Here is a 13,072-nt window from a genome sequence, read left to right as displayed (position 1 = left end):
AATATGCCTTAGCTCCCCATTTTATTTTGAACATCGCTTCTTATCACCCTACACTTTTTACTGAGAACAGTTGTCACAGTATTAAGAGCTAATTAATCATCTGGGGGTTTACCAGTTTACCACCAGACTCTCTATCAGTCTGAGAGCTGGGGCCCGACAAGCACGTTGCCTCTTTGTTCCCTACCGCACTTTGAAAGCCTATACCAAGGCCTGGTACACAGGAAATTGAATGGATGGATGAATGAATGATTGAACAAATAGATTCTTATAGAAGCTCATTGCATAGAGGGGATTCGTGAACTCACATAATTGTTTCCACAGCAGAAACCAAGACATAAGAGAAGTTGGGCTGTCGGTCATGGAAGTAGGGTGTAGGGTTATGGCCCCCTTCCTCTTGCTGTTGGGTTTTCCTGTTGTTATAAATGCTAATAAACCAAGTATAATGATTAAGGCAGGAGATCCCTTTGGGAACTGTCAAGCCTAAGGCAGCTTTTGTTTCGTAATTGTCATCTTTCAAGCCTTAGTCACAAATGGCTTATGAGGGTTTTTTAATTTTCTTGCTTGCAGGGGAGAAAAATCCTTGCTTTCTTGTCGAATGTTTCTGTAAAAAGTCAAAATTCCAACCCAGTAAGATTGCTGACATGCAAAACTGCTGTATAATAGGCTCATTCCTCCCTCCCACACTCACTGTTGACCTAACCCCTTAGCTCTTCCTCCCGACCTTCTGGATGGCATTATCAAGCCTTTCTGCTTGCATCATTAACTTCAAACCTACAGATATTTTATTTAATAATGCATTTAAATATATATTCATGGCTGGGTGCATAGACTCTGAAGATCAAGGTGACATGTTGTTTTCTTCTCCTTTTCTGTGTCCATGTAAGCCAGATACTGCATGTCACAGCTCGCTCTTTCTTTCCTTCCTTCCTTCCTTCCTTCCTTCCTTCCTTCCTTCCTTCCTTCTTTCTTTCTTTCTTTCTTTCTTTCTTTCTTTCTTTCTTTCTTTCTTTTTCTTGCTTGCTTGCTTGCTTGCTTTTTTTCTTGCTTTCTTTCTTTCTTTCCTTCTTTCTTTCTTTCTTTCTTTGCTGGGCACGGAGCATTGAGGTACAGTGTTATAAGACTGCCACTTGAACCGTTCTTTTTTTCCAGTTACGTGAGGAATTTGACCGTGGGGTCGATGTCTCTCTGGAGGAAGAGCACAGCGTTCATGATGTGGCTGCCCTGCTGAAGGAGTTCCTGAGGGACATGCCGGACCCCCTTCTCACCAGGGAGCTGTACACGGCCTTCATCAATACTCTCTGTGCGTAATACAGCCATTTGCAGGAATGTGTCCGGGGATTACTGGGATGTCCAAGTCACTCATCAAACAGTGTGCTTGTGTTCCCAGTACCTCTTTTTGTTCTTATTGACTGGTCTCTAATGAATGGGCTATTTGGGGGAATTTTCTGAGATTTACCCTGGGGAGAATTAGCAAGAAGAAAGTTGCAATAAAACAAAGAAGAATTTGGGATGCTTTCAAATGACCCTAGCACAGTAGAGAGTGCTATATATTGATGCTTTGGGGTAACAGCAAGAGTTCACGTTGAGCCTGTGCCTAGAAATGAGCTTGCGTTTCTGGTAGGAGGAAGGAGGGAGCCCAGAGTTAGAAACCCAGAGTTAGAAAAGGCAGCAGGCAACATTCCAGGGAAAGCAGGATGCCATAGCCCAGTGCCAGAACTTTTAATATGGCTGCTCCGGAGCTGTAGACACAGATCTCACGGAGGAGTAAAGGAGGAGGAGTTGGGAGGAGCAACAGGCCAGAGCTGCGTCAGCCTCCATATATTTCTTCCTCCAATGCTACGATTAAAATAGGATCACAAAGGAGAGCAAAGATGCTGTCACTGTGCCATGTATTGGTGATTGCCAACAAAAAGTCTACTCCTTGTGTGTGGCTCACCAGAAAATGGCCTCACATCTGCTATAAACTCAACTTTTCGAATGTTCACCAATCCCCACTCATTGTTAGTAAATATTGACCAAAAATGAGAGACTGTGATCCCCAGAGTAAATGATGGGTAACGCCAAGGAAAGGAGGGAGAAGAAAGTAAGTGAAATGAAGTTATCTTTCTACCCTGGATTATAACACTCTCTCTAGATGTTGCATTTTCCCGGGTCTATGGATCTTTATGTCCTTCATAGAACCTCGTGGTAACTTCCTAAGCCAGTGCCCCCATAGGCTGAAGTGGAATTGGAACTTGCCTTGTTAATCCCTTTCGGAAAGCCACGGAGAAGGGCCTCTTCTTAGAGCCTGAATGGCGGAACTCCCTCTTGAGCTGACTTAGGATGCCTCCTTTTGCCTTGCTTAGTGCTGGAGCCAGAGGAACAACTGGGCACCCTGCAGCTTCTCATTTACCTGCTACCTCCCTGCAACTGCGACACGCTCCACCGCCTCCTCCAGTTCCTCTCCACAGTGGCCAAACACGCCAACGACAGCGTCGGCAAAGATGGGCAAGAGGTATGCGCCCCCTGCCGCCCTGCATGCTGGGATTCATCCTTTGGTCCCTTGTCCCCTTGCAGAAGAGTGGGCCGTTGATTCGGTTAAGGGTTGCGTCCAGAGGAAAGGATGCCTGCCCTTTACTGCCCCCGCTGTCTATGTGGACCAAGAAGCGGTATAGGCTTTTCTCTGGAGGGACAGTTCCTAAGAGCACATGGGCCACTCACCTCCTGTGTTTCAACGCTGCTTCCAAACCAGCTGTTATTTTCCATGACAGTGCTTTGCTCAAGACCTTGAATCCCATTTGTAGGAAGAAGACAAGCAATGAGCTATGGAGGGGCTTGCAATCATGAAAACAATGGAGTCGTGGGGATGGGGGAAGATTGCTGTGTTTGAAATTAGTTTGATCTTCTTTAACTCGGAGTCCAAATATGAGGTCACGTTACTCTTCCAGTTTGTCCCTCAAGCTTCCATCTGCCGATTAGTTAGTTAGTATCTTCCTTTTGCTCCTTAAGCCCTCCCACCCAAACAGTTTGGCTCAATGCAACAGAGAGTCAGTCCTGCTTCCAAACCAGGTAGAGAAAGAACTAGAAGGTCTGATCTGCTGACTATCACCATGCATCTCGATGCCACATGGTGTCAGCTGCTGGACACGTTCTGCACAGTCCTGTGGGCCCTTTTGGGATGTTCTTGTTGAACCCAGTCCCCACTTAGGCCCTACTGTGACCCCACCCCCTGTCCATTTGAAGTCCTGGATTCTGGTTCTCTTGGATCACACTCATACGCTTCGAGGTGTGTTTGTGGTTTCACCCTTGGGCAAAGGAGATACTGGCTTCAATTTCAGGTGGCCATTTAGCAAGTATCCTATTTAATCTTCATCTTAAAAAGAGATCCGTTTCCCTCTTTGATACCATGCAGTCATACCTCTCCTTGACCTTGGATTCCCCAGGTGACCTCAGACCCTTTACTACGCTAACACTCATTATAAATCAGACAAGAAGAGGCCAGAGGCATCCCAAATTTATTTAAACACAGAAACTTTTCTTTTAAATCCTTTATAAGCAGAACTCAGCTCTACTGTGGATTCCGTTCTGTATTTGTCAAATTTATTTGCTACAAATCATGTCATCTCTCTATATATTTTTTCACTTTAATCCAGAAAGGCAATTTTGCAGTTCTTATCTTCATCCTTCCTATTGGCATGAGAATGGAACTTTCCTGAGTTAGCCGTTTATCTCTATAGTATTTACAGTGAGTGAACCCTTTGCTGGCTTCAGCCTTCATAATATGGCACGGACACCTGATTTCAGCAGACACAGCTCTTCTGGGGATATACTGTAATTCTCATAATTGTTAAGTAGTTATATTACCCGTCTGGGTGTCGTCCTTTATCAGTTACAGACGTAAGAGAAGCTGTAGAATCATCTGCCTAATCATTGGGTAGAGGCACAGCCCCGTCTGTGATCTCGGCCACTCAGTTGCTTCTGTGATATTTCTAAAGTACTAGATGAGCAGAACGTCAGGTCTGTGGTGATTAAGAAGGCGGTGAGGAAGGCAGAAAGTCCAATGGAAGTCACTCTCACTTTTTTTAGAATCATGTTCACATGCTCAATCCAAATGCTGGACAAGACTCCATTATCTATGCCCAAAAGAAGCACATATTCCTAGATAGGTACAAATGAAACTTAGCATGTTTCCATTTATGTATCTCCCACCTTGTGCTGGCTGTGCGTCAGGGGCTTTATATGTTATGGTTCACCGTCCACTCCCTGAAACAGAGAGAGTTGTCTCTGTGTTTCAGAGGTGGAAACTGGGGCCTAGAGGGGTTAAGTAACTTCCCTGGTGGCCCACAGGGAGATCCACCTACGGTTGTATGCATTGCTTACTTGTGCACTTCACAGCTCCGAGGGAGGCACCATGCACCCCATAGTCGCTGTAGATTTGCAGAGTTAGTAGGACAATATGCAAGAAGGTGGCAGGAAAATATCTTGAGGGAGGGGCTCTTTTTTCCAATTCACACAAAGTTGTCATATTGAAGAGGGGGTGGGTCAGTCTAGTGTCTAGTAGTTATAGTGGTGGCTCAACCCCAAAGTGGTCTAGCTTACTGAAGGCAGAAATCTAGGATAGAAATTAGGAAAAAACCTCCCCTGGGGATCTAGTTCAAGGTCTTCCAGCTTCCATAGGATTGTGCCCCAGTTGTGACCAACCAAAAGCATGTTGAGACATTACCAAGGATCCTGTGGGGGGGGGGGCGGGAGAGGGGGAAAGTCACCCCTGGCTGAGAGCCCTTGGTAGCTTTTATAACTAAGTGACCATGTGTTCTTGGAGAAACCCATTAACCTTCCTGAACCTGAGTTTTGAGCTTCGGGGATAAAACTTCTTCAACTGGCACTGCGCCGCAGTTGAGAAGACTAGTTTACTCTAAGGAATATGAAAATATCCCAGTAACAGCAAAGCTGGACAGGGAGTCAAGAGTTCACAAGGGTTTCTAGACACTCTGGACCTAAACCTTGAATCAAAATGAAGGACTAGCATTCAAACGTTAAAGCAGCAGGGGAAATACGAGAGTGTTGTTTCTGTGAAATGGGTCGAAGTCACAGGAAAACAGGTGGCCCACACAGCCGTCTTAGATTGGAATAAAGGCCATGGAGTGGGAAGGTCCTGATGAGGTTTGGGGGCAAGTTGGGCTATGTTTGTAGAGTACTGAGTAAGAGCCTGTGTAAGGGAGTAAGTGCTTAATGCTTTTAAGCCCCGAATCTTTGGAAGGATTCCACTAAGGTAGGTATCACCCACGCTGTAGATTGGTTTGAGGCAGGGAGAGAGCGAGTTGGGAGGCTTTTGTATGAATAGCAATGTGGAAAACAGCAATTTACATTGTAAATGTCTCTGCAGAACAATGGCCTTGGTATTTGAATCATGTACATCTTGAGCGCCTATCCGCCTATCCGAGTGCCCCTAAAGGAATGAGTGTTGTTCAGGAACTTTGCGTATTAGTCTTCCTGGGATGCTGTGGCCTCTAGGAGGTGGCAGAAGTGAGGACGCAAGGCAAATATAGAATTAGCAAATGCAGTGCAGAGTCACTCCGGAGCCGTGGAGGAAAAGTGGGGAGCGCGGGCCAGAAAAGTTAAGAATGGCTTCACAGAGGAGACTGCATTTAGGCCTTATGTCAGCGTGAGTGTGGGGATTGAAGGAACAGACCATGTAAGCTTTGTATGGAGGGGCGGGATTAGCTAAAACCCCTCTGGTAGGAGTGAGTAGCAGACTTCGAGGAACTAGAGAGAGGTTGTTTGCTTAATATTTGGCGACGGTGGTGGTTTGGCCTGAGCGGGTAGAGAATACAGGCTGAGCACACCGGTCAAGAAACAAAGCGGTTTTGGGGCGCCTGGGTGGCTCAGTCGGTTAAGCGTCCGGCTTTGGCTCAGGTCATGATCTCACGGTTCGTGGGTTCGAGCCCTGAGTCCGGCTCTGTGCTGACAGCTCAGAGCCTGGAGCCTGCTTCCGATTCTGTGTCTCCTTCTGTCTCTGACCCTCCCCTGCTCGCAATGTCTCTCTCTGTCTCTCAAAAACAAATTTAAAAAAATTAAAAAAGAAAAAGAAACAAAGCGGTTTTGGGGCGCCTGGGTGGCTTTCTGTTAAGCGTCCGACTTCAGCTCAGATCATGATCTCACAGTTGGTGAGTTTGAGCCCCGTATCTGGCTCTCTGCTGACTGACAGCTCAGAGCCTGGAGCCTGTTTCAGATTCTGTCTCTCCTTCTCTCTCTGACCCTCCCTTGCTCATGCTCTGTCTCACTCTATCTCTCAAAAAATAAAATGTAAAAAGAAAATTAGAAAAAAAAAAGAAACAAAGCGGTTTTCAACTTTTCCTCTTCCCTGTTTGGTGGCTTGGGTTAGGTGTGTTATCTATTTGTTGCGTAGTTGTTATGGCTTGGAGCATGAGGAAGGGGGGCCAGAGCAATCCAGAAGCTGGGAGGCCCGCATGACCTTGTTTCCATCAAATAGAGGAAGAGGGAAGAGTTGGGTGGGGGAGATGTGAGCTTCCTTCTGGATAAAATGAACATATTTCCTTTCGAACTGCCACTTAAAATTCACGGCGTCGTGAACTACTAGGATCTGAAAGATTTTGAAAAGACGGGCATGGGAAAAGTTGTTGGCTTGTCCATCAGTGCTTTTCTTGGGAAAAAGAATGGTAATTTAGCAAATTAGAGTGTTTTGCTCTCCGTGTTTGCTTTGCTTTATTCCATTTTGTGTACTATATGCTTGTAATACATGGGAGCGAGTCCTATTTGGTTCAGAAATGACCTAGGATGCTTATTTAGTAAAGATAAAATCGGTCCTTTAATTGGCTGGCTAATCATTAACTAGTGAACTGACCCCGAGCGCACTTGGTGTTACCTGGACATATGGATACATAGATGCTGCTGCACAAACCCAAGGGTGAAGGCTGTCTGTGAACAGTCCTCTTTCCAGGTTCAAAAGCAGTAAAAACCAAAAACAAATCAAAACAAAACAAAGAAGCGTTAACAAGCCACGGCAGCACGGGCTGCAGCTGGAATCTATGTACAATTTTACAGATGGATTGAATTGCGTTCCCAGAATAGCAATAGGAGAAGGAGGGAACGGAAACAGAGTTCTGGATCGTCCTTGTACTAAACATTCTTTTAAAAGAAAACAAAATCTATTTGTTAATGTTAAAAAAAAAATCAAGGAAAATCCTGATAGGACTTTAAAGGGGGAGAGGAGGCCTGAGCTTTAAAGGGATGAATTTGAAACTGACACCTATATGATTTTATCCTTAGCCATAACCTTCCAGGAAGAGAAATGAAAAATAAAATGAAAACATGGCTGGTGTTATATGAATGAAATAAAACAGAGAAAAAAATAGTTGAACCATCCTACACAAATAGCACTTTCTTGAAAATTCCCCGTATTTACCATACAAAAGCCTTTCACTGGGCAGGGAACCTGAAAACAGGCTCACCTTCTAAAACAAGCACCCACCGAGTGCCACGCGGGGCCATGCAGGAATTGCAGGGCTGGGTAACCACGAGCTCGGGGTTCCTCAGGACAAGGGTCGGACTGGGAGTCTTTCTTGTGGCCATGAACCCGGGCTCCTGAATTCTGTGCTGTGCACCCGTGTGCACCCTCAAAGGTTGGGCACGTCTTCCCAGACTGAGCACCCATGGTGCCCGGACGTATCCCTGCATTCCTCAATTTTCACCTCAGATCAACCAGGGAAATAAAACCTTGCCTGGACTGGTGGTTCTCACCCAAGGGCAGTTTAGCCCCACAGGGAACTGGTGGCAATGACCTGCGTGCCTCTCCTGCAGAGCCCTCTGCACACTGGTGTGCCTCTATGTGTTTTACATCATTGTTGCATCCAGCATTCTTCCTGCTGTGGAACTGTCCCTTGCTCCAGCCCCTCCGCTTCATCCTTCATGGTTTTGTACAAAAATCACCGCCTCTTCGGAGTGTCCCTGGGACCTCCAGAGTTGATAGCGTTATACTTTATACTCACCACTTGGAATTGATATGTCTATATCCTCTCTAGAAAGTGAATGCTTTAAAATAAGGACTGTAATGGGGCACCTGGTGGGGGGCTCAGTCAGTTGAGCATCCGACTTCACCTCAGGTCACGATCTCGCAGTTAGTGAGTTCGAGCCTGGCATCAGGCTCTGGGCTGACAGCTCGGAGCCTGGAGCTGGCTTCGGATTCTGTGTCTCCCTCTGTCTCTGCCCCTCCCTGGCTCGCACTTAGTCTCTCTGTCTCTCAAAAATAAATAAATGTTCAAAAAAATTAAAATAAGGACTCTACTGTGATCGTTGTTGAACATTTTTTCAATAGTGAGAATTCATGAAAACTGTGTAGCCTGTGATAGGTGCTGAGCGGGTGATTTAATAAGGAAGTGATGGATAGATGGGTGCAGGGATAGATGGAGGGCTGGCTGGCTGGCAGATGGATGTATGGTTGTATGGATGGATGGGCATACATCAGTATTTTTTACAAGCACATAGGGTAGACATTTTATAGAGTACCAGTTTCACAGTGAATAACTTAGAGATGTAAAATTGTGCTTAATACGCTCTTGAGATGATCAGGGAGCTATAAGAGCCAATTCAAAATGCGAAATTAAAGGAAAATGATGGTGCTCCTCACGGATTCTGCCAAAGATGATACAGTCCTTGCAGGAAAGAAAGGGCGATAGGTTCCTTTGATTACCAAACCACCCTGCAATTTGAAAAGCAAAAATAACATCAATCCCTGTATTCTCCACTCTTAATAGGTCACTGGGAACAAAATGACATCTCTAAACTTGGCCACCATATTTGGACCCAACCTGCTGCACAAGCAGAAATTGTCAGACAAAGAATTCTCGGTCCAGAGTTCAGCCCGAGCTGAGGAGAGCACGGCCATCATCGCTGTGGTACAGAAGATGATTGAAAATTATGAGGCCCTGTTCATGGTAAGTGGCTCTCGTTTTGCATGTCTCAGTAAAAGGTCTATCAAGTCTCTTCAGTGGCATAATGAGCCCCACGCACAGCACGTCCTGGGCCACAGTGCTGGTCCTTCCCTGAATTCATTGGAAACCAGGCAATTTCAACAGACAGAAAAATTCACATGGCTGCCATGTCACTGGAGATTTGTGATCCTATGTTTAAACAAACACACCCAAATGATAAATTTCATTTCCTTGGCCCCTAAACAACGGTCACGTTTTGGAATCATGTAATCATTCAGGGAGCAATGCCATTGCTCAAAATTCCGAGACCCTTCTTTGGGGAATTATATGTGGCCCTCATGAATTCATGTAATTCAGGACTATCGCCATCAATGGCATCTCCTGCAAGGTCCATCTTGACATTTTACCTGCTCCACGAGGCTTCACCTCTCTCTCCCATGTCCTTCTCCTGTCACTTCTCTGTCCCCTAAACTCCATTACTATTCTTATTGGTGTTTATCCTACTCAACATTGTGTTACAGTCATTTATGACTGTTTCCCCTAGTGGTTTATAAATGCATTTAAAACACGGGCTGTGCCCTTGTTATCTCCTCTCTGTATCCTCCGTGCACTTTTGGAAGGCCCTCTGTCTGGCAGGCACTCAATAAATTTTTTTTTTATTTGTATTGAATTACCAGTTCCTGTTTTCCTTCAAAAACTGCACTGCTTGCTCCCTCTTCCCTTGAAACATTAGAACAAATGCCAAGTCTCTTCTATTTCTGTTCACCACTCATATTGCACGTCAGAATTCACAGGAACTTTCTCCATGTTTCCTCTCCCATGTCTCCTCTCAATGTGCAAGCATGCACCATAAATCTTACCTATTCCACGAGAGCCTTGTGTGGCTTCTTCACCTGAGCAGACTAGTTCCCTCTTTTGAATCTCCTTAGTATTTCGTCCACATTTATCAAATGCCTTGCATTAGATTTATGTCCACGCTCATCTTGCACCAATTATTATATTTTTTTTTATAAATTTGAGAACCGGTGCTTTAGAATCTGGGCCCTCTGTGTCTTATCTGTGTGATCGTTACCCAGTAACTTAGCTCTCAATAACCATCGATGGCAGTTATTGAAGTGGGGGGGTAAAAAAAACACATGACCTATTTTCCCAGGGTGGTGCCCAGGACCATTTGATATGTGAAAACATTCTGCAGACTGTAAAATTCCATGCAAACGTTAATTAATAACTGTGTTAGGCAGGCAACATGAGCTGGCCCAAGTCTCCGTATTTCTGTACAACAGACGTAAGTACCTTGTTGACATAAACTTTAATGAGATGTTTGTGAGACAGCCTTGCAGCCATCCTTCAGCTCCTTGCATCCTGAGACTCTGAGACCCCCTAGGATTTTATGGGCCAAACCCAGAAGGGCCATCCATCATGCCCATTCAAATCCTGTCACTGAAGCCATACTTGACCAGGAGGGAAGCTGGGAATTGGCTTCCTCCTGGGTGCCCAAGAAGAAAAGACAATGGATTTGCATACAATGAAAAGTTCTCTGAGGCAGAGAAGAGTCTAGCTCCTCTTTGACTCTCCGAAGTGCTGTCCTTGTGTTGCATACAGTAACTCTCAAAAACTTTAGAATTAGTCATTGCTTGTATATGAGTGTCACACTTCAACCCAAACGCTCATCATTAACTACGTACTGGGATGAATCAAATATCTAAACATCTTGACATTTTCGTCAAGTTTTAAGACACATGTCATCTTCCCAAGTTGTCTTGGCATTACTTCATGTTCTCTGGATTTTGTTTTTAACAAAATAATACCTCTCACCAATCTTAATTCTGTTCTCTAAATTCTGTATTCTAAGCAAAGTTCTTTAGATAAAACCACAAACCATCAGGTATTTCTTGTCCACTCGGATGCTAACAACAGCCCTTCCCAGCCTCCTCAGAAAGCGTGGTTGCCGCCATTTTCATTGTGTTGTGACCCTCTTTCCCATTTCCTGCCATGCAGACTACTACAAACAGTGGAAGAACACAGTTTTCCACCTTTTCCAACATTTTCCAAACATGCTCTTTGCTTGCTGTTCTCGGTAGAGAATGATGTCGAGAGTGTCCTTGGGTTGGAGCTCCTATCTGTGCCCCCCAGTTGTGATCTTTACTTCTCTGTGAGGCCTTTCCTGGCCACCTGGTCTACAATACAGCCCCTCCCCCATCGCCGTGTACACACACCCTCACCTTGTGTTAGCTTTCCGTGCTTTTTCTCCGTAGCACTCGTCACTATTAACACAGGGTTTTATTTAACTTCTCTTGTTTGTTGGGTTTCCCCATGAGAACACAAGCTTCATGACAGGGTGAATTTGTGGCCTTTACCATCTACTTCCTTTACTGCATTACTCCTGTGCCTGGCACATGGTAGAAACACAAGAGATATTGGGGGAATTAATGAATGACTCCATGGTACTTCTGGGACATATGATTTCCATATTGTTAATCTTTACTCCTTATGCATATGAAAAGGTTTAGACTTTGGGGAATTAAGGACACTTTTCAGAGTAAGTTAGCCATTACTATAAGCGTTCTTGATTTCCTTAGACAGATGATAGGAATTGTGTATTGAGGGGAAAAATAGCGAGGTGGGGGGATAGGTGGCCCAGAGACCCCAGGCCAGGGCCAGTAAACAACAACTGACTGTGGAGTCAGAAAACTTTGCTCTACTCCTGTCTTTGCCACACATTACCTTTGTGATGTCACCTTCTGAGATTTCCATTGCTTTAGTTATCAAAAGACAAGGTTAGAACAAATAAGAATCAAGCTCTCTTCTAGTTCTGAACTCTACCTGGCGCTATGCCCTAGCACTGATTTTACCTCTTGTCTTTCTACAAAGCCCAAAAGAACCCAGATCCCATCACTTTGTACATTGTCTTGGCATATTGGGCATTTCAGAATCTGGTTGGTTATACCAAAGCCCATGGCTGGGTTGGCACAGCTGCTCTGTGTGGGTGGACAAATTTTTTTTTTTTAAGGAAGCTTGCAGAATTAGTACAATAATTCCAAACAAGGGAGGCTGGAGCCTGATGGTTGAAGTATGTTAGCCGTTGTGCAGTTTCAAGGCTTTTGGAAGGATTTATGAGTTCCAAAAGGGAGGCCTCGTTCCCCAGTGGCATTAGAAAGGAAAACTTTTCAGAAAAGGTGGCCGTGACTTTGTCCATGAAGGCAGAATGCACCTGTTGGTGGGGGCGCTTTCTCCAAAGAATGGATGGAAGGGACATAGGGACCGGCAGAGGCCTCGTTAGGATCCAGAGTTTATTCTGAGTGTTAGTAATATGCTTCATTTCCTGATGTTGGGACTGCCTCTCCATGTGGCCAGTATGTGAGTTAATGATAGAGGGCAGAGAAGAACCCAGCTTTGTCTCATCATAGGAGAGGTGCCTCGATCCAGAGGCTGACGCACAGTTCCAGAGTCCAGCTAGTGCCTGTCCTAGCAACCTGGATCTCCCAGGCTAGCACACCAGTGGTTGGCTTCTCAGACACTGGCTCAGAAATGCTAGAGCTGAAGAGAAGTCCTGATAACAGCCATTGTGAGCACTCTATCAAAACCCAGGGAAGCAGATAATAACAGTGGTTCTCAACCTTGAGCGTGCCACAGGGTGGCAAGTAAATTTGTCCCACCTTCAGATTCCCGGCTGCACTCTAGAGAATCAGTTAGAGTAGCACTGGATGGAGTAGCACTGGGATGGAGTAGCACTGAATGGAGTAGCACTGGGATGGAGTAGCGCTGGAATGGAGTAGCACTGGGATGGAGTAGCACTGAATGGAGTAGCACTGGGATGGAGTAGCGCTGGGATGGAGTAGCACTGAATGGAGTAGGACTGGGATGGAGTAGCGCTGGAATGGAGTAGTGCTGGGATGGAGTAGCACTGGATGGAGTAGCGCTGGGATGGAGTAGCGCTGGGTGGAGTAGTGCTGGGATAGAGTAGCGCTGGATGGAGTAGTGCTGGGATAGAGTAGCGCTAGATAGAGTAGCACTGGATGGAGTAGCACTGGGTGGAGTAGCACTGGGTGGAGTAGCGCTGGGATAGAGTAGCACTGGGATGGAGTAGTGCTGAATAGAGTAGCACTGGGTGGAGTAGCGCTGGGATGGAGTAGTGCTGGATG

General features: G+C 45.5%; 1 protein-coding gene across 2 annotated transcripts in view; it reads left to right on the top strand.

Moving 5' to 3' along the window:
* The window catches only part of ARHGAP6 (Rho GTPase activating protein 6), a 454,057-nt gene that overhangs the window by 413,926 nt on the left and 27,059 nt on the right, over window positions 1-13,072 (top strand). For both annotated transcript variants that reach the window (XM_029930914.1, XM_029930915.1), the window contains exons 7-9: window positions 1,150-1,300; window positions 2,346-2,494; window positions 8,754-8,933. In XM_029930914.1, the coding sequence (XP_029786774.1) occupies window positions 1,150-1,300; window positions 2,346-2,494; window positions 8,754-8,933 (480 nt within the window). The remainder of the gene's footprint in view (window positions 1-1,149; window positions 1,301-2,345; window positions 2,495-8,753; window positions 8,934-13,072) is intronic.

Source organism: Suricata suricatta, chromosome X, assembly GCF_006229205.1.
Source record: "Suricata suricatta isolate VVHF042 chromosome X, meerkat_22Aug2017_6uvM2_HiC, whole genome shotgun sequence".
NCBI lineage: Eukaryota > Metazoa > Chordata > Mammalia > Carnivora > Herpestidae > Suricata > Suricata suricatta.
The sequence above is the reverse complement of the archived record's forward strand: the minus strand, read 5'-3'. Positions and strand labels throughout refer to the sequence as shown.